The sequence below is a fragment of the Agelaius phoeniceus genome, chromosome Z (genome assembly GCF_051311805.1).
Source record: "Agelaius phoeniceus isolate bAgePho1 chromosome Z, bAgePho1.hap1, whole genome shotgun sequence".
In the NCBI taxonomy this organism is placed as follows: Eukaryota; Metazoa; Chordata; class Aves; order Passeriformes; family Icteridae; genus Agelaius; species Agelaius phoeniceus.
The window spans coordinates 5,285,062-5,306,834 of NC_135303.1; the positions used below are offsets into that span (position 1 = coordinate 5,285,062).

Sequence of the window (21,773 nt, forward strand, 5' to 3'; positions counted from 1 at the left end):
ATTTTATGCAGTATTTCTTTGGAAACAAAGACATACAGAAAACCTGCCATCAGCTAATGTAATTGTGCACAGAGAAACAGAAAGAAAGGGCTTATTTTTACATCTCTGCTTTTATGGTGGCTTTAAGCATGTTTTCTAAATTAGATGTATGTACTGCTCCTTTAGCATTAGAGGGGGAAAATGACCCACTCAGGAGATACTCTTCAAAAAACTTGCTGCAGAAGAGAAGGCTATACATGATTCATACTTCCAGCTGATTTACCACAGGAACACCAATGAGGGTAGTAAAGAGAAAATTGTGATTCAGCACAGTTGTTCCCAACCAAACGACTACCTTAATTGTTTTACCCATTAATTATTTTGCTCTGGCTAACTTTAACATCCAAGGAGAAAATACACTTGGAGGAAATCCAGCTCATTGCACTGCGGGCACTGTCTTGGCTCCTCATCAAATGGAAAGAACAAACATTAGCAGGTCTGATTATTAACCCAGTGTTCCAAGGTCCATCAGTGCATCCCCACCACTCCTTTCAGTTTCTGCTGCCTACTTATCAAAAATACAAGGCGCTTTTTTGTTCTGCAGTGGTCTTCAGGGATATTCGAGCAGTGGGGTAAATCTTTCAGTCCCACAAGTATTTGATGAAATTAATTTTTGGTTTGTATTTGCAAAATTTGAGTGAAGTTCTGGCTGAGATTGTTTACAGCATCTTTAGAATACGACTTTGGATCTGTTTGGTGATATAAATGGATAAAATGTTGATATATTTTAATCCATTCTGTCCCACAGCAAGATACAAGAATTACTCCATCCCTGCCCAAACTGGATCTCCATGTTATTCCTGTGTGGCAGAAAGGATTCACAGGCAAGGGAGTTGTTATCACAGTCCTGGACGATGGATTGGAGTGGAATCACACTGATATCTATGCTAACTATGTGAGTTTGAGCATTAGAATGCTGTGGAATAGATTAACCATTTGTAATTTGGATAAACAGACACTCTTCCCCAGCTCATTGTCTGTTCTGTAAGTCAGCTCCTGCAGTACAGAGACTGGAATACTTGCCTTAGGCATGATTTGGAGCCTGGTCTGTGTCACAGGAAGCTGAATGTCACTTAGCAATGGTAGTGGGGTGGGTATTTTGTTGTTTTGTTTTTCCTGCAGTAGATTTAATTCCCAGACACATTTGTATGTAGTGGTTTAATGATAAATTATTAAAGCTCCATGAAAAAGTTATGGAATTGTTAATGGCCATCAAATTCTACCAGCTTGATTGCTGCCAATATGAGGCACATCAAGTAAATAAATACAGACTCTAGAACCCAATTTTTTAGCAATTTAGAAATGCCTTTCCCAGTTGTCTGAATTAATTCTGCTTTTTTTTAACATGTAGGACCCAAAGGCAAGCTACGATTTCAACGACAATGATCATGATCCCTTCCCTAGATATGACCCAACAAATGAAAACAAGTGAGTAGCTTCACAGCTGTCTCAAGAGAACAACACATTACAGTGTTAGTTTGTGTGTTAGAAGACACAAGCGGAGAAATTTCTGTGTAGGTGTCCTGTGGCAATTATTTTATAAGAGGAAGAATTTGTGTAACAGAATCACTGCATGGTTGAGCTTGGAAGGGACCTCTGAAGGTCATCTGCTCAAGCAGGGAGCTTTGGAGGCTGCTGCCCAGCATGATCAGGATGGCTTTTGAATATTTCCAAGGAGAGAGAGGCCACAGCCTCCCTGGGCAACCTGTGGCAGTGCTCAGTTGCCCTCAATGTAAAGAATCACTATTGGATGTTCAGAAGGAGCCTCCTGTGTTCCAGTTTACAGGAGCATTCTCACAACATTGATAAAATTCCTAGATGAAGAACTTCCTAATTGTAATGTCCCTGTGATGTCCTGAATTTTTTCATGCCATGTGTAAGGTGCTGAGGTATTTCTGCAAGGTGAAGGGAGTAATCTATTCTTGTGTCTCAGTGTGTTTCTGGAATGATACCTCCCAAAGTATATTTTTACTTCAATTCTCTGCTTTGCACTGGGAATTAAAAAAACAAAACAAAACAAAAAGTGTCTCTTGATGGGTCTGTCAGACCTGGGCACGTCCCTCACCATCATGGTCCAGTTATGGATTTTGTACATAAGAAAGAGAATAGGAGGGATCTCCCTAGAAGATGGTACACAGAACAGTCAATTGCTTAAACAAATTAGGATGCCACTACTCAGTACAGATAGCAAGAAACTGATGCATTGGTTCCCTGTTTCCTATCAGACAATACTGTAGCATTCACAACATAAATCATTGCATGAGGGAAAAAAAGAAAGATCAGTCTGAGGATAATATAACCACGAACAAGACATTTGAAAAATGGTATTTCTACTTTGTTACAGTGTTATTTTAGAGAAAGAAGCCATTATCCTCTTGTTATGATGTCATTATCTCTTAAATCTACCTGTATTGTCTCTAATCTTTATTAATAAGTAAATGGAATTCAGTCCAGAAGCATTGAAGCATGTCACTGAATAACAATCTGTAGCATTACATAATACAATGCTCTTACCTTGAGACTTATGGGAAGGATTTCTGTATTGAGGAATTAGAATTATCCATGGAAAAAAAACCCAATTGCATAGAAAAGAGTTTGCTACAAGAAAAAACAGGGACACTTTAAAGGCTCACTTTCTGAAATCCTAAATAAATGCTGTGATTTAGAAAAGACATATCTAAATGTGTGATTAAAAAATATTTGTATCATATTTGTCTGAAGACAAATTTTTAGCTCCATAATTTTATGCCATTTTTTCACTCTACTAAAATACTGATATCTGCAGTGAGATTAAAGAAAGCATTTTTCATCTCATGGAAATGTTCCTTTGAGCATTAAGTAGGTAAAATTATATTTAATGAAGCTTAGAAGAAGTAAGTATTTTTGTGTCATGTAGATACAACTCAAAAGCTCTTCAATAACTGCATACTGCATTAATTGAAAGGAAGAATTTGAACAAATCAAGGTCCTTGACGAGTCTTTCTGTACAATGCAACAAAGCTGTTATGATGTGTTCTTTATTCTTTTTGTATTTATTCAGGCATGGGACACGGTGTGCAGGGGAAATTGCCATGCAAGCCAACAACAGAAAATGTGGAGTTGGAGTAGCCTACAACTCCAGGGTTGGAGGTAAGGAGAAAATAATAATTGGATGTCTAATATGAATGGAAACAAGGCAGATGCTGAGCATTGCCAGATACCATTAATCTGAAATATGAATGATTGGTCATTCTCAGAAAACATTTATCTTGCAGTACTATAAGCTTCAAAATCCTGTCTGGCAACAGTGCTGAGTGACACCTGTACATGACAGGATTTCTTTAATGAAGTCTGGAATTGGGTTATGAATAGATAGATAGGTAGAATATGTAACACCAGCAGCAATAGTCTAGGTAGGGTGATGATGATTATGATGATAGTAATAAAATGAGTAATCATAAAATTCAGAATATTAAAAACAATTAATAATATTAACAACAACAACAACAATAATAGCAACAACTTATAATTTACCTAGAGTTTAGACAGTATCTTTTAAGGAATGAAGGACTAATTATTTTTTATTATTTATCCAGGGAAGGAGAGGGATTCAGTAGACTGAAAATAGGAGTACACAAAATTATACCCATCGATATTTGCAGCATATTGTTTCCATTTACACAATCACATTCAAAAGGTCATGTCAGTCAAGTCATGCAAACTGCTGTCCTTTTTGTTTCAACACCTTCCTTCTCTACTGTCACCACAAGTTAAATTTGAAAACAAGTAAAGTCTTTCTTGCCCACCAATCAATATCGTTGTTTTGCTTTTTAATCAGTGACTCAATCTGCTAGTTGTTCATGAAATAATCCTGATGCAAGTATCAGTTGCAAATGGTTATTTAGCTCAGAGGAAGTTATTTGTACAGTCCTCCTTTTTGCATTATTCCCTCTTTTTCCCTTTAAACAACGGGATGCCGAGTGGCAATTGACACCCATAAGTGTCGTTCCCACCATTTCAGCGTGGTGTTTCTTCAGCTCCCAGTCACTCCACTGAGCTGTCATGGATGTCAGCTTTGCAGTTTGCCATTGCCATAATGCATTATGCTGTCATGATCTGTTTAAATAAAATATCTCACTCATAATATGAAGACGTCAGATTTTCAAAGGAAGGCAAAATGGATGAAGCTGCAAAGATGTCTGAACTCCCACTGTGCCCATATTTTAAGGCTCTTGCATCTATTGAAGAGGTTCTTCCACAGCTATTTGCATACGATCTGTGCTCATTTGCAAATGCAAACTACAGATCTGTGCAGGATGATTTATCTAGAAAAGGGAAATAACAGGAAGAAAAGCAGTCCAGCAATCCATATTACCCAGCAAGCAACATACATTTGGGTGGGGGAGGAGGAGGAATGGAAATCTTGAAAGAAATTGTGAGCTGTTAGATGTGACCAGACTGATTAACACCCAGACAGGGCTCTAAGAAAAATATGTTCAAAGAGTAGTGGAAGATAAGAGAAGTCTTCAAAAGAGTCAGATAAATTTGGAGTGGCTAAACACTGGAAGCTTTTTTGATGATCCAAGCTCTACAGGATTCATTTCTCCAGAGGCTGGCTTTCCCCCTAGTTTTTTGGTTTTGTTTTTTTTTCCAATCCATGAAATGACACATTGCACACTTGTACTTGACATTAGTTCAGGATGACTTCATTAAGTGGCTGTTTGCTTGTAGCAGTTGCCATTTTGGACAAATCCAGTGGTCCACAGCCAGTGCCTTCTCTCTGATAGTCAGCAATATCTGCTTCAGGGGAAGAAACCCTGACAATGTGGAATACCTTGCTCTCCAACCTTCAGCATCACAGGTTGGTTTAACTTTGCCTTGAGGGGTAAAACAAAACATTCCATTGATTTTCCTGTTTGTTTTGTGTGAAAGTACTGAGTTTAACAATCCTGAGTGTTCTCTCCAGCCGCATCAATGCCTGCCCCTATTCTGCAACACTGAATAGCCTCTCCAGTACTTTGTGGCTGTGAGTACCATGGGCTTTTCTGTGCACTGTGTGAAGAAAAAATACTCTTCATGCCAGTCTTCAAAGTGACACCTTTCAGTGCCCTTTAACATTCACCTCTTGGTCTTTGTAGAGCTGAGACATGTGTATCGATCACCTCCGGTATAAATCAGGGTATTTTCACACATACTTGACCGTACCACTGTGTTATGATATTTCCATGGTGCAGCCATGGAAATTAAACTAAGGAGCTCCATTTTAAAAAAGACTGGGCTGAGAGTTCGTGCACAGTGGCGTGTTGCTAAAAATAGCCCTTCTGCCAGGCAGATACATATATGTGTGTCTGAAATTACCTTGGGCTTTGCCTGCTTTTGATTTTGTGGAACTGATGATGGGAGCAAGAATAGAAAAGAGTTTATGCAAGAGGATGTAATTGGAATCTGCTTACGGGAATATCACTGCAGTCATCAAATCCCTGAGTTGACTTGAGCAATCAGGATTTCTGACGATCAGGAAGGCAAGGCAGTGATTTTTTCCTTGAGCTGTTTTCATCAGTGTGGAGTCGTTGTTCTTAGGCGTTCTCTGGTTTTTGTTTTGTTTCGTTCTGTTTTCCCCTTATTACATTATTTATCTGCAGACTTGTCTTTTTCTGTGGGAAGTATGTGCACGCTACTCCTCACATTCCCACTGTCTCATTTTGTGTTGCAAGCTCTCACCTGGGGCTTGCAGCCGCTTTCACACAGGCAGATCTTTGCTTGGCATAAGAGAGAATCTGGAAATTCTGAGCTGACAGAAAAAAAAAGAGTAACCAAACCATTCTGAGTTTAAGACAATCCTGGGTAAGTGGTGTTTTTAGTACCTGAGGCACAGGATATACCTCGGTGCTTTTCTCAGCTTTGTGAGTGATAGTGGAGCAGCTGTGGTAGAGCGGATTAACTCCTTTGTCTGATTTTAGCACTAATGAATATGAAATAATAAAGCTCAGCTTTATCTCGGAGGTATTAGGAGTATTAAGAGGTCAGCCATTCAGGAAAAGAATTATGCTTGCAGTCTTTTTTTCCTCTGCTTGACAGCATAAAAAAAAGAACAAGACACTGAGCAGCAAGGGTAAGATTGGAGTTTTTTTGTTGTGGGGTATTTTTGGGGTTTTTTTTAATGGAATGACTACATTTTGCCTGCTGAGCTTTGGCAAAATCCCCGTTTTGTGGAAAATACTAGAAAATGAGGAGTCATAATTCACCAACTGCCAGAAATGGTGCAGCTGCTGTAGTACTAACCTGCCAAATCCAAGGGAACCCAGACATTTTTATTGCTTGTAAACACAGGCTGAATCCTGACTGAGGTGACTCTTACATTGCTGCTGTTGCTGTAAGAGCCATGCCACAGTGGGAATTTTGCCAGATTTCTGCTTTTTCTGCTGTCTTCCAGCATTGGACAGTAGTAGCAGCTTCACTGCAGAGCTTTGGCTTTGCACAGCAAAGGATCCAGTGCAGATGAACAACTGCCTGCACCTGAATTTTAAGTACCACTGAGTTTCAGGCTTGCTCTGAAGGAGATTAGATCATGCAGCTCCTAATAAATTGTTAATGACTAGATATCTCTGGATTGCTCACAGCAGAAAAAAACCGTGGCAGAAGAAAAACAGTGAGGCTTTTTTTTTTTCCTGTGGTGGAGATTGAAGAGCTGGTGAAATTGCAGTGTCACGGAGGCAGCAAAACCTTTAATGACTGCTAGGGACAAGTGCTTTGGTCAGAACGTTCAGAACTACATCTTTGTCCTAAAACTCTTAGAACTCTTCCAGATAAATGTAATGTTGATAAAACCTGTTTAATTTCAGTGTCATTTTAGCAGTTTGAGAAGTCTTTGTTGCAGATCTAAGAGAGAAGAGGGAGGAAGAAAGAGAATGCAATAAGAAAAAAATCAGGAACAGTAGGCAAGACATCTTCTTTGGTCGCTACAGAAGGAACGAAAAAATAAATAGGAAGCTAAGAAGATTTTAAGGGGTTTGTGGTGGGATTTTTGTACAGAAACACTGAGCTTTGCAAATAAAATTTAACTGTACTGTTTTACACTGACAGGAGCTTTCTTGAATACATTTTGTGCAAACAGCACTCGGCTGTTGTTGCAGTTCTTATGGCTTAATTTTACTGGAAATATTAAAACCAGTTAACTAAGACAAGGAGGAGGGAACAGAAAGTAAATCCAGTCTGCTTCTTTTTTTTTTTTTTTCCCTGTGAAGGTATACGGATGCTGGATGGAATAGTCACCGATGCTATTGAGGCCAGTTCAATCGGTTTCAACCCAGAACATGTGGATATTTACAGTGCAAGCTGGGGCCCTAATGATGATGGCAAAACTGTGGAGGGGCCTGGGAGATTGGCACAGAAGGCTTTCGAGTATGGGATAAACCAGGTACGATACTTCAGGGGAAAAAAAAAGCAAAAAAATTTGGCAGAGAAGAGAGTTTTAAAATGGTTGACACCAGAGCAGAAATGAAAATGGTTTGTGCTGTCTTTGCTCAAATATATTTGAATGGGCATAATGTATTTTAATAGTACAGGTGAGAGAAGTTTCCAGAGAAATTTCCAGCCAGAAAGGACTTTTGAGAAAACACCATTAGGGCTTTCTAAACTGGTTTTTATCTACTAGTCTCCATGGATAAGCTTTTTCTTTACATCCTTAATTTTGCTGCCTTGGTCTCACCCTACACGCACCCTTTTCTGCTGCTTGTTTTACACTGAACAGTAATTGGATTTCTGCACTGAAAGCCCATAAAATTTAATACAAAATTCCTGCTTCATGAATATTTTGCTATGTGAAATAGTGATGCATTTTAGCACCCTGTGGATGAGCTTGTATTGTGCTAATTGCATTAATTTATAAATTGGTGCATGTCATGATCCAATTAAAATGAAAATAGTACAAATGCATGATGAGGAGTACTGGGAGCAATATTTTTATGGATTTCTTTTTTTCATGTTACACTCTTTGGATCTGTTGGGTGATAGATAGAGTGCAAACTGAGAGCTGCCATGAATTTATTAGTAAACTGTTCTAGCTCTTGCCAGTGAGGTGAAAAGATATCTAAAGATGGACAGGTACTAATAAAGAGAGGAAGACTGAATCATAGAGGGAAGAAGGGAGAAATAGCTTGAAGGAAAAACAAACAGAAAATTTTGTGTAAAGGGCAATTAACATCAGTAGGCAGAAGAAGAAAAAGAGAGAACAATTTAAATGCTGACAGCTGACAAAGAAAATATGAGGGAATAATGGAGACAAAGGAGAGAGTTTGTAACAGGTTAGATGCACATAGGAAGGAAGCAAGATCAGAGGGAGAATTAAAGGTGAAAATTAGGCAACAAATATTAATTGGTCTTACTCTGAAAAGGCAGGGTCTTTGGTGGAGAATATATCTTTTTTTTGCAGCTTATTTTATTTGTAATGAGGAACAAATTTACCCATTTGTCTCTCAGGATTCAAGGATTCCTTTTGCAAAGGTCTGTCTGGTTTCCATTCTGCTTAAAGTCAGCCAGTGCTGGGATTGACAACAGCTTTAATCCCTGGATCGTTCACTGCTGCTCTGGTGAAGCACCTGAGCACAGCCTTAACCTGAAGAGCCAAGGAAGTGTTGCCATCACTCTAAGTGGAAACAGAGCAGGTGCTGGGAAACACCAGTGCTTTTCTGGACTGCAGCCCTTGTTCTCAAAGATACTATATGATTTTCTGTAGTTGCTGCGGCTTATCTTTCCAAATTTAAAACTTGTATCACAGAGTGCACCTTATTTGTCTTTGCTTTTAATGTTTTAAGTGATGCAAATATCTTATCATTTGCACAAATAACTTCAAATCTCACCTGAGTGGAATGATAAAAAAAATAAATTGTATTCCAACTGCTGTGGAATATTAAATGTGCATATATTAATGATGAACAACACATGACATTTTGCTTGTCACATGAAACATTTTTTTCCTCTGAAGAACGAGTACAGTTTAAGGCTGCAGAGTGATGCATGTTTCCCCTGTGATGTGATAGCTGTGATGTTTTACATGGTTGTGCCTGGAGGCCGGTGATGCTGACCCACAGATCTGTGAGAGAAGGGAGGGTTTTCAGTTTGTCCATCACTCACACTCCTAACCCATACCTCTGTGAGTACAGGAGAGGAAAATTAAATAACCCTGGATAAACTTGCCAATTTTTTTTAAAGGATTTTCTTTCTAGAAATGGTGAGGATCAAACAGAAACATGTGGGAAAATTTACTCATTGAACACAAACTCTCTTTTTAACTTGAGAACCTGAGGAAAGCTGCTGTTTCAGGAGCACTAAACCTAGGCGAGCGAGATTAAGAGTTGTGCTGTAGGGTGAGCAGCGGGATATTGCAAGCTGGTTTATTCTGTCTCTGTCTTCTACAGTGCTTATGGGAATTGCTCCTCTTCTATGTTTGCTATATTAGGCTTTTTGGGGAAAGGAGTTCTTAAGGATACATTGTGAGATCTGAAATCTCTTTGATAACCGTTCGTTTCCTTTTTTTTTTTTTTCCTTTTTTTTTTTTTTTTTTTTTTTTTCCCTAGGGTCGAAATGGGAAAGGCTCCATTTTCGTGTGGGCTTCAGGGAACGGAGGTCGTCAGGGTGACAACTGCGACTGTGATGGCTACACTGATAGCATCTACACCATCTCCATTAGCAGTGCTTCTCAGCAAGGGCTGTCTCCCTGGTATGCAGAGAAGTGCTCTTCAACTCTGGCCACAGCATACAGCAGCGGGGATTATACTGACCAAAGAATTGTGAGTTGCTTTTACCAGTTTCAGAACAAATAGAAAGGTATAATATATGCAAATAATAAATGACACCTCTTAATGCTTGGCTTTCAGTGCCTGCTTTATGTTATGCAGTTATGTGCTTAGTGCTTTTGCCTGGAAAATTTAAGGGATTTGTAATCCAAAAGGTGATTGTATTCCTCTATTCTTTTACCTTAAAGCTATGGTTAAACAAAATCATTGTGTCGATGCAGTTAAATCAACGTGCTGGATTTGTCTGCGGTTTGTGAGCACTGTTTGTGTATGGACGTGGTCTCTGCATGGTTTGATATGGCACTATTCTTCACAAAGGGCAAATGAAGAGAGATTCAGAGCAAAAAGAAAACCTGTGATGTCAAGGCTGCTGTTATACCTTGTCGTTACATTTTTTAAGGCAAGAGACAGCAACAACAGTGCCTCCAAACCCTCCAAACTCAGCAAGCAGGCATACCAGTCTGTGTGCCTTCCTTAATTGTGCTGAAGAAAATTGCTGTGGCACAATAGTGCTGAAACACCTGTAATTTCTGTCCAGCCCTGGTAGATGTTAATTTTACAATGCACTGCACTGATGGGGATTAAAACAGCGTCATTCCAAGTTAACTGGAGATCAGTCCTTACTATGTGGCTTCTCATTATAGTCGAGATTTAGATAAATGGGCTGATGAGTTTGGTGTTTATTCATTACAAATTATAGTTCTTCTGCTGAAGAGGGAGCAGAACACCAATGCTAATCCTATGAGTAATTTCCTAGTAAGCAGTAATTTTGAATGTTCTAGGCCCAACACAATGATCTGTTTTCATGAATCACCAGTAAGCCTGAAACATTTATTGTGAAACCTTTAGACTAAAATAAGATATTCAGAGTGGGAGTATTTTGTTCCAACAAAAACCGTTTTGATACTAAAATTATAGTTGAAGTAAAAAGAGTGGATTGAAATATGAACAGATTTAAACACTCATCACTTTTTCTGCTGGTGAGGGGTGTATTAATATGCACCAAGTAAGGGACACATGGTTACGTCTGCGAGTATGGATACTACAGTATTTACAACTGTTTATTTATGCTCTTTTTTTATTTTTCCTTTTTTTTTGTTATTTTTATTATTTTCTGTCAGACAAGTGTTGATCTTCACAATGAGTGTACAGAAACTCACACAGGGACCTCTGCATCTGCACCTCTGGCAGCAGGAATTTTTGCTCTGGCACTGGAAGCAAAGTAAGATGTCACACCATGACCTTTGAAACTTCTTTCTCTCAACCACCCCACTGCCTTCCCCAAAATGCCTGTTTTAAGAGGCACTACCTCATACTGAGGCCCCACTTTTTGTCAGTCAGACTTGCTCAGGCTGATGACTGAAAATAAGCAGCTACTTGCCCCAACACTTTTTCCACGAAAAGTAGAACCAATGTGAATAAATCATGATGACTGAGGAATATTTTGTGTGTTGGCAACAGCATTTACTGATTTCTGGTCAGATGCACCTAAAAGTGTGTGCTCATGGATTCAGGAGAATGTGATATGAAGACAATAGGCTGCAGGAGTTTAAGCTAAGCCTCAGCCAATTTACAGAAGAATTTCTGCCAGTGATAAGGTATAAAAGAGAAGGTGCCCAAGCTTGTCTGTCAGAGCAGGAAGGGAGCAGCCAGGTTTGGATGCTGTAGGGAGGTATTTAGAGGTATTTAGGTATCAGAATTTAGGCCTTGGGGAAACTAAGAAAGGACAATGACTTTTTTTCACAGAAAACACTTAGGCAGTAGTGCACAGGTTTGATGCTTATATGATGTAGATTCAGCTCCATTTTCTACTGCACACCCCTTTGGTGGCATGAGCCTATATTAAATATTAGATATTAAAAATTAGATATTTTAAAGGGTAGAGTGAGTCACAGATGGAATCAAATTCCCAGTTTTCAAAGTCCAGGCTCAAAAAGATGGGTAGAAAATTCTAGTGTTGCTAGCTAACTTTGAATGACTGAATTGTTTTGGAGGATTCACTCTTGCTAGATACCTGTTCTTCATGGACACAGAAATCTTGTTTTCCCAGAGAGGTATTGTGAGGATAAGTGCAAAATGCTGTGTGTTATAAAGCAGTGGGATGCCATATGCATTCAAAGCACGTTCTGTTTCAGTCTAATAATTGATAGAGAAATGATAGATAGCCCTGAAACAACTAACCAGGAGCCAATTTTCCAAACAGCCCAGATCTAACATGGAGGGATATGCAGCACTTGGTAGTGTGGACCTCAGAATATGATCCACTGGCTGGAAATCCAGGATGGAAAAAAAATGGAGCAGGACTGATGGTGAACAGCCGATTCGGGTTTGGGCTACTCAATGCCAATGCTTTGGTGGATTTAGCTGATCCCAAGAGATGGAAAAGTGTACCAGAAAAGAGAGAGTGCATTGTCAAAGACAAGACCTTTGAACCCAGGTAAGGATTTGCATTACCAGTTATCTATTGTAATACAGCCTGAAGGATCATATTCTTCACAGATTGCTCTGAACAGGAATAAGGGACTTCTTTTGATTCATTTCGTTTTGCCAGACTGTATTCCCCAGAGGCAGGCAAGCAGCATGGCTTCTTGGTTTGTTTTTTTAGTGTAAGACTGATGGAAATTACTAGCATGAAGCCTTAACAAAGACTAAGATTATTATGTCTGCTTGTGCAGATAGTGTATAAAAGAATGATACTGTGAGGCTGAGCTCAGTCAGCAAGGCTGTGAATTTTTAGACAACCATCAGAAGAGAGATAAAAAGATACTGATGTCTCACAAAGATTTTTTAAAAATAAAAGTGTCTGTAATGGGTCTCAGCAATTCTTCTCCTGTGACAGGCTTGTATATGTTGTAATCAAGGTGATATATTTAACTTTAGTTTCTCTTATGAAACACAAATGTGTCAAAGGCTCACTGAAAAGTCTTATGAGCCACATGCCAAGAGCACAGCGAGCCTGAACAGATAGATTAATTATCATTAGTCCTTGAGCTGGTTAATCAATAAGGCTATCTAGACTCTTTTTGTCTCTGCACGCTGGCATACGGACTTTTATCCAGAAAAAAATTATCTATTTCAAAGGCTGAAATTATACCACGTGACTGCAACAAAGGTCTGTCTGCAGAAACATATTGCAGTGTTTTGGGGAGTCACTGCTTGGTAATCTTATTTTTTATGCTATTTCACTATCAAATTGTTTTTATGGACTCTGTCTGTTTCACAGAATGTTGACCCATTACTGTATGCCACACTTGCTCTTTATGTATTTTTATTTCAGTCCTGTATGTTATATTATGAAAACAAAGATCCCATGATACTGAGCTTAGAATTATTTATGTGGAGATTTAGATACCCATTCTGTTTGGAAGTAATGGGAACTGTGCAGAGAAAGCTATGCAGACTCTCTCTCTGTACAGAGCATGAACATTACCTTTTTTTTATTGAGAGCAGACATTACCTTTTTTTAAATTGAGCTGGCATTGACTCTTCTTTCCTCATCATTCTGAAATGGGTGTTAAACGTGCCATTCATGACCCAGAAACAAGAGCCCCTGTGGGTAATCAAAAAACTACTTTAATTTTGACAGATTATTAAGAGCAAATGAAGAAGTCATTATTGAAATTCCCACAAAAGCCTGCCAGGGTCAAGAGAACTCCATTGCATCTCTGGAGCATGTGCAGCTCGAGGCAACAATTGAGTATTCCCGTAGAGGTGATCTGCATGTCACTCTGGTTTCTCCATCAGGTACGGGAGGAAAAGACACATTTCATTTGTGTTGCTGTAGTGTGTGCCGTTTACATCATGAAAAAAAAAAAAGTGGTTTTCAGTTGTTAAAGAGAGCTAAATATATCATTGGACAACTCCAGTGAGGATAAAGCATCCAGGGAGTGATAGAGACCCCTCTTCAACCTTCACCTGTTGTGGGTTCTTTGTGTGGAAAGAGATTTGAAAATCATACTTCATAAAATGGAGGCACAGAACATTTTCACGGAGGCAACTGGACCTATGAAACCTCAGGGCTTCTGGCAGACAACAGATTATAGATCAATAATTCTTATCAGACTTCCTGTGATTTAGCAGACTAATGGAAAACTGAGCATATCTGATTCCTTAGGTTTTATTTCATGCATCTCCCCATTGGTGTATTTAAAAAAAACAAAGTGTTTCTGTTAGGTACCTCAGTACAACTGTACTAAATGAGCTAGAATATGGCAAGCTGTCTTGACAATGTCCAGAAACAACATAATAAGACCAAAATAAAAGGAAAAAAAAGAAAAAAAGATGTTATAAACAACTAAGAGTAAAGTCTGTTAGATCAACTGGTATTAAAAGGAAAGAAAAAGACAAGCTTTCACGTATGAATTTAAATATCAGGCTGATCTAGGTAAAAAAACCTTTTCTGTTTCTAGGTAGCAATCATCAGGTACTGCTGCCTCCACTGCACTATCATTTTGCTTTCATGGTTAAATTGTTTTTCCCTTGTTTCTTGCTGCTTTTCTACTTTCCTGCAAAGCATTAGTAGCAAATGTATGTCATTCTTTTTCTGTATTTATTGTGTTGCCTTTAAATATATTTATAAATTGTGACAAGGCTCCTTGGGGCTTCACTGCTCCTTATTATGTAAATATTGTTCCCTTGCTTTATTTCTTATACATAAACAAGCCAAACAAATTTTCTCCTGTGCAGTAGGACCTCTTTTGCTGCAGAAATGCTTTATGAGCTGCAGCATTTTTGTAATAATAATGCAAATGCATTTTTTTCACCCTGTTGGACGACCAGGCTGTAAAAATATACATCCACTCATGAAAAAAAAAAAACCTGAACCAGTGAAGAAATCATGACAAGACGGTGGTATCATAATACTGCATGGGTTTTACCTTCAAAACTTCCATTTCAGAAGTTTCTTGAACAGCTCATCAGTGGGAAAGGCTGGTTGTGCCTGAAACTTTCTCCTTATGCTTCTTTGATGTGCATTCACTACCTTTTCGTGCCAGAGATAGAACACTGAACAAGATGTACCTTCTTGGTGTGACCTAACAGCTTGTGCACTCCTAAGCACTGCTGTAAAAATAATTACAGGAGCCACTGCTAAAGGAGGCACTGCTGAACAGTGTATTTTCCAGGTCACCTCTGCTCTAGGCAGTGTGCAAGCTGACAAATATGAAGAGTAGGAGCAGGCAGTGCATGGACAATCAGAGTGTTGATCTTGCACCCACACAGGGACCAGCACTGTCTTACTGGCTGAGAGAGAGAGGGACAAATCTCCCAATGGCTTCAAGAACTGGGACTTCATGTCTGTCCACACCTGGGGGGAAAATCCAGCAGGCACCTGGATTTTAAGAATTACTGATATGGTGAGTATGCCTGTATGCTAACTAGCTGTGTTTGGGAGCTAAAACAGATTAAATGATCACTCATCACTACAAAGCACGTGTAGTAATGAGCCTGCTCATTAAGCAAGCTAAATGAGAGGTTATTTAAGATATCCAGCTGGGTTAAGGATTAAAGAAAGGGTCAGATTTTCTTGTTCTTTATCTACATGCAAAACCCCATTCTCGTTTCACTGCCTGTTTTTTTCATGACATGCCTGTTTTTTTCAGACACACGTCACCAAAATTAATCACTTGATAAAGTTTTCTGTGATTCTTGGATTGAAATATGAAGTAAAATTAACATATGGTTAAGTGGAAATTCTTTTCTGCAGAGAAGAACACAGCATGGATCTAGACTTCTCTTGGTCCATGTGCATAGCTTTCATCATCTGGGAACCTTTCAAATTAATGATTTTTTGGGGGGATCTCAGCAATCAATCCTGATGTATGCGTTCCCCTAATTTCTTGCTGAGAGTATGTAGTGCTGAACAACGTTTAAGGATTAAAGCTAAGTAGTCTACAGATATGAAATAAATCAGTTCACCAAAGCTACCTGGGGAATATGGATTACAACAGCAAAACACCAGAATTAAGCTGCTTGGTAGGCAACTGAAAAATAATTCCCTTCAAAGAGAGAGTGATCAAGCTCACTCATCTCATTGAAATTGTCTGTTAATAAGCTTGTCCTTAGGGGTCAGATCTTGCCAAAAACTGAAAGCTTCCTGTTAGACACCGAGCCTTCAGCCCCTATTGGCCTCAAATTGTAAACAGGAGGGTGTTGCCAAGAGCTGAGCAGATGGACAAGGCACCAGGAGTAAATATTACTATCAGCAGTGTAGTGTTAATGCTGCAGGCTTATAGATAGCCCCATGGTTACAGATATCCTGCTCTTTGAATGCATTTCTGTGGAACAAAGTTAAGAAGAGCATTTTGTTTGTAAATTAGCTCTCATTTCAAGTGAGAACCTCCTGAAGCTTACAATAAAAATTTTTGTCCTCAAGGCATAATACATTCTATCCTCACCTTGTGAGGTTTTTTTCTAGTTTTTTCTCTAGTTTTCTCTTCCACTTTCTACTTCTATTTCTGCTTCCACTTCTATTTCTACTGCCACCAAAATTTATAAATAAACATTTGCTGCTTGCTTCCACATATTGTATTTCAGATTGCTGTTATACACCACATAATAAAAAAGTATAGTATTTCACATTATCATTTCCAATGGTAACTCTTATAAGGAAATTACCAAGGAACGGCCTAGTGAACAAGTTCTAATCATGCAAAATACTACTTCAATAACTTCTAGCATTCTGTGTTATGACCAAATTCCTTTGATGCTTACATGAGGAATTAATAATGTTACATCAAAATGTGAATATTTTGAGTGGTTTGTTTTTTTACAATAATTTACAATAATTTTTACAAGCTATTGTATTAAATCCCACATTCTAATACACTCTGTCTCTACTACATCTGGGGTTTTTGTGCTTATGAATCACACTCCATAGGTAGGTATTGAAAGCCTGATAATTTGCTTTGGTTGCTTCTGTGTACTTTGCATTCAAGTGTCTATTTTGCTCTTTTATGTCCTGAGAGCCCATTCTGATGCCACGCTTGTTTTTCAGTCCAGACGAATACAAAATGAGGGGAGGATTGTAAACTGGAAATTGATTTTGCATGGCACTGCTAACCAGCCTGAACACATGAAGCAGCCACGTGTGTATACGTCCTACAATGCTGTGCAAAATGACAGAAGAGGAGTGGAGAAGATGACTGATCTTGTAGAGGTAGAGTTATATTGCATTTATTCCTTACAAGTTTTTCAGTTTAAAAGAAAATGTTGGTTTTTGGAGTTTGTTTTTTTTTTTTTTTGCCTAGAAAGAAGACACATATTTATTTTGTATTCATTTCATCTAACTCCTGATTGGTTTTAAGTGCATATCATGTTCCCTCCACCCCCTTTTGCCCATGTCAACAACTGATATTTTTATGAGTCTCTCCTTCAAATTGCAAAATATAAGGGATTTGGGATGATAACAGGAAGTTGCTCCCAAAGCAAGGAACTCTGTGGCTAATGCAGCTGGGTGGTGGAAGGAGGGAGGAAGACACCTCTGACAGACACACTAAATTTATGTAATTCTATGAGAGCAAGTGTCACATTCTAAAGGAACTTTTCCTGCTGGAGTGCTTCCAGTGAGTTTGCAAGGAATTTCAGAAACACAGAGCTTGAGAAAAATTGATTCAAAAGGTTTGGCCCCATGGATCTGTTGCTGCCAGATCCTTTAGCACCCCCTGTTTACCCTACAGATAACAGTGCTCTAAAAATACAGCAAGGCAGGGTGACCTTGGGTTGCAGGAAGCACAGGATGGTAGTAATGCACATTTTCATAGTGCTTGATTACATCAACAGCATCAGAAAATAATCCCATCACATCAAATTGTCTCCCCATTAAGTAATTAGGACATCCATAAAGCACAGATAGTTTAACCTTCCTCAGACAGGTTATGAAAGGTGAGTGCGATAATGGTCTCTAAATCCATTACATAAATGTCCCTAGGTCTGGCAGCCACGGGCAAAAAAACAAATTGGAAGAAAGTAAAAGTGGATTCAGCAGGTGCTGTAGGAGAAAATGGGTGGACATGGTAAAAATTACATGAAGATAAAATGAGTGTTCAGTTAGAAATGCTGTTCTGGTTTGAATGAGGGAGCTCTGAAGGCATATATTAGTGTTGAAATAAGTTCATGCCTCTCACCAGCTTCTCTGTGAACCTGTATTTGGGATTAGTCTTCCAAGGTCTCCTAGGTATGTGTTATGATCACCCATTAGCCATACTTCACTGTCTTTTTCTCAGGTGAGATCATCTACAGAGAACGTTTCATGGAAACACTGGTTCCATCCTTTTCCTAAGAGTACAAGGCACAATCAGAACTGCCATCACCACTGCATATATGTTTCCTTCATTTAGACTGCTGTGTCTCATGACACAACCAGAATTATCTCCTAAGACTGGGACAAATACGGGTATACAATGATGTGTTGTATCCTGCCAATGCGGAATCTGAATTTATAAATGCTTGTATTGCAGGAGGGTTTGATATTTTTTTTACAGTGTAGTCCTTTCAAAAGTTTGTTTTGGTTGATAATGGTCTGCTTGTTTTCTAGATGCCCAAGTGGCTCCTGAATTAAAACATTATGTTTTCCCACACATAGGTGGAGATCGCCATTCTGAGAAAGCCTTAATCCAGTCAGTCTTTCATTGACACCTGACCTTTTTTTCATGCTAATCTGTATTCTAGGACCATACCACAATGGAGAGCCTGAGTGAAAAACCCAAGGCCACAGAAGACACCAGCAGTGACAAAGCAGAAGATAAAACCCCATCAGAAGCCATGCTGCATTTACTGCAAAGTGCTTTTAGCAGACAGATGGATCAGAAGCAGCTGCCAAAGAAGACGGCAAGTGAGAAGTTAAACATTCCATACGAACACTTCTATCAAGCCCTCAGAAAATTGAACAAGCCCTCCCAGTTAAGAGGCTCGGAAGAAAGTCTGTACAGTGACTACGTTGATCTTTTTTACAATGCCAAACCTTACAAGCATAGAGATGATAGACTGCTGCAAGCTTTGGTTGATATCATAAATGAAGGAAATTAACTGTAGGGTATGGCACTGAGTTGGAAATATTCGTTCTCCCCACCTGTAGTTTTTTTTCCAAAGTCTGTGTACGCTCTAGTTGTGTGATTGCTGCTTTGATTGCTTCATATTTAATACAAATATCAAGGAAGGGAAAAAACGGGTGTGAGGGGATAAGACAGGAAAATTACACTTTTTAGTATTATCTTTTTTCAAAACCTTTCTTCAGAGTAGATTTGCCCCCTCAGGCATGAAATGCAATAGTACTCCCCTGAAAACCCTAATACTCTATTTTAAACAATTTTCACATTGCTTATTCTTCCACCCTCTTCACTTAAGCATGCAGTAGGATTCAAAACCTGAATTACCAAGCAGTTTTGAACCAAACTGCCAAAGCTATGGGGATATATTCTCATCCATGGATTTGTCATGAATATTGCAGTCTTTGTTATATTTGTCATTTATTCTGATTTAATACTTGCAGCCAGTACTGCTTCCATCATAGGTGTTTTGTTCCTCCTCCAAACAATGCTCCCTTGCCCTTCTGTTCTCCTGTAGAGGAACATTTGGGAGGCTGGGGTTGGACTGGGGCATCAGTGATCACTGATGAAGTTATTCACAATTTAGACTACAGACAGAAACACACAAATAAAAAAAGAGCCCCTGCTGAGGCATCCCAAACCATGGGATGGCATCCTCTCCAGCAGACTTGGAACTTACCCAAGTGAAGTGCCTGAGTTATGAGCCTGGTCTTTCTGGGCCCTATGTGTTTAATGAGGGCAGAGTCTCACTTCAGAGCACTTAGCTTTCTTTTCACGAGTTATGCATCACCTGATGGAGTACTGACCTGTTTGTGTCAATTATTTGAGCTCTGGGCTCCAACCTCCTACCTGTGGAGCCTCAGCCAGGTCTCCAAAGCAGTACAGAGCTGCCTTCTGAGATGCCTACATCTGCAAGCAGCCAGGCCAAGTGGAACAGAGAGGCTAGCTGTTGCAGAAAAGTCCACCCAAAGACTCTAAAATTCCCAAAATATCTAGGAAGACGAGGCAAAATTGTCTGAGATTTAAAAGAAAGAATAGTGCCCTGAGAGGGGTGAAGTGCCCTGGAATGTGGAGTGGGAGGAAGAGGTTGAGGCAGAGGTGGCTGTCAGAAAGCAGCTAGGGTGAGCAAACCCCTAACATTAGCAGTTTTCCACACATACCTCTTTAATGAGAGTCAAACTTATATATTCTTTTGCTTCTAATAATTGAAAAAAAAAAAAAAAGCCATGTTGGATGCTCAGAAAAGCTAGGGGATCTAGAACAAGGAAATGAAGATTCCTAGGGGATAGTTATCTCATTGAAGTACTAAAGAAAACCCAAAAAAGTGCTGACTGCTTTTTACTTTTCTTCCTCTTGCCTACTATTGAAATGTGTTTTGCAGATTCTCTAGAAATATTTGATTAGATTCTTTCTCACTGTCCATTCCTTAAAATTATGCAAGTGTCTCTAAGACAGGAATTTTACATTTTGCTCATAATCCTTCAGTTCAAATAAAAGTTTTTCAAACTTCACAGTAAATCCTGTAATTAAAAGGTAAACCTATTTACTGTAACTAATTAAGAATTCTGTAGAAAAAAGGACTTCTCTAAAGACAACCTTGAAAATTTTCTTACCAAATGTAAGATTTTAAAAAACATCCTTTGCGGTGGCTTCATGCCTGTCTTGGGCTTAGCCTGCCAGTTTTAAGGATTCTTTAATATTCTTCTAGTCAGCAGTTGAAGGGTAATATCTCTGCTACTGAATGCTGCTTGTACTGAATCACTCCCTCTCTACTAAGAAATTTGGTTAGGAAGAGAAGTCATTAAAAAAAAAATTAAAAAAAATTCCTGCAAGTGGTCCAGATCAGAAAGCTTTTCCCTTTGCTGTCCTTTCCACGCAAAAGCTTTCTGGCAATGCATAACTAATGAACAAGCAAACCATGAAAATTTCTAATTGCTGCTATTACAGAATGAGAGCACTTACTTTCACTAATGTTTAATTTTCAGAATAGACTCATATGCAAGGTAAGGGCCACTTTTAGTCCTGTGCAATGAAGCTTAGAGGCTGTTTCCCTCAGATAACAACAAATTTAGCCAGTCCTCATTCAGGTACATTACAGTGAGGAAAGTACTAACAACACTCCATCAGGCCTTGAAAGAAATGTTCAGGTTAAAAGGGTGGGAAACAAAAGACCTTCCTTTGTTTTAAGATCAGTTCCTATGCTGTAGCCAAAGTTTCAACAGATGACAAGTTTAAAATCTCTCTTTTGAATGTTTCCAACCCAGATCAGCTTGTACAGGAGTAAATTATTTTTATTGTTAGTCTTTCCTTGGTGCCTGTGTGGGTTTTGTGAAAAATGTAAAAGTAAAAAAAAAAAGTTTTCTCTCAGAATTTTAAATTATATTTTCGTTACAGGTATTTATAATATAGCAAAGATTTTATTGAACAGACAGAATTTTAAAAGGCATAATAAATTATATTGAAGAACCAGATTTTTTCTTGAGAAAGAGACAATTTCATCCAATAAACGTATTTTTTAAAAGGCATGTTACAACAGCAACTGCAACATGTATGTGATGTGATGTTAAAATTTGTCTACTAGTAGCATAATACAATGTGTTAGCAGAGCTCAGTGTGTGGTCTTAACATTTGTAAAGAAAACAGTAAGATAAAGTCAAGCTATTGACTTAAAAGGAATGGGAAATTGAGTTTAGAATGAAAAATAATGGTTTGGGGAAATAACCAGGATTGGGTGGAAAGAAATGTGGAATGTACTGAGAATGAGGGCTTCCAAGGGATCTCTTCAGCAGTAACACTCACTTGTTTCCTTCTCACAACAGCAGCCAAGTAAGGTTTGCTGTGGACATCACCGACAGCAGCACTGTCTGTAATTCCAACAGTTAAAAGAATTCTGCCTGTTTAATACACAGATGTGTGT

General features: G+C 38.8%; 1 protein-coding gene across 1 annotated transcript in view; it reads left to right on the forward strand.

The window, feature by feature from the left end:
• Nucleotides 1–21,462, forward strand: part of PCSK1 (proprotein convertase subtilisin/kexin type 1) — a 28,333-nt gene extending 6,871 nt beyond the window's left edge. Inside the window, exons 4-14 of the mRNA XM_054653404.2 lie at nucleotides 788–934; nucleotides 1,391–1,467; nucleotides 3,080–3,168; nucleotides 7,263–7,435; nucleotides 9,594–9,806; nucleotides 10,934–11,034; nucleotides 12,016–12,249; nucleotides 13,399–13,556; nucleotides 15,033–15,166; nucleotides 16,807–16,968; nucleotides 18,480–21,462. Coding sequence (XP_054509379.2) covers nucleotides 788–934; nucleotides 1,391–1,467; nucleotides 3,080–3,168; nucleotides 7,263–7,435; nucleotides 9,594–9,806; nucleotides 10,934–11,034; nucleotides 12,016–12,249; nucleotides 13,399–13,556; nucleotides 15,033–15,166; nucleotides 16,807–16,968; nucleotides 18,480–18,836 — 1,845 coding nt within the window. The 3' untranslated portion in view covers nucleotides 18,837–21,462. The remainder of the gene's footprint in view (nucleotides 1–787; nucleotides 935–1,390; nucleotides 1,468–3,079; nucleotides 3,169–7,262; nucleotides 7,436–9,593; nucleotides 9,807–10,933; nucleotides 11,035–12,015; nucleotides 12,250–13,398; nucleotides 13,557–15,032; nucleotides 15,167–16,806; nucleotides 16,969–18,479) is intronic.
• Nucleotides 21,463–21,773: the final 311 nt, after the last annotated feature.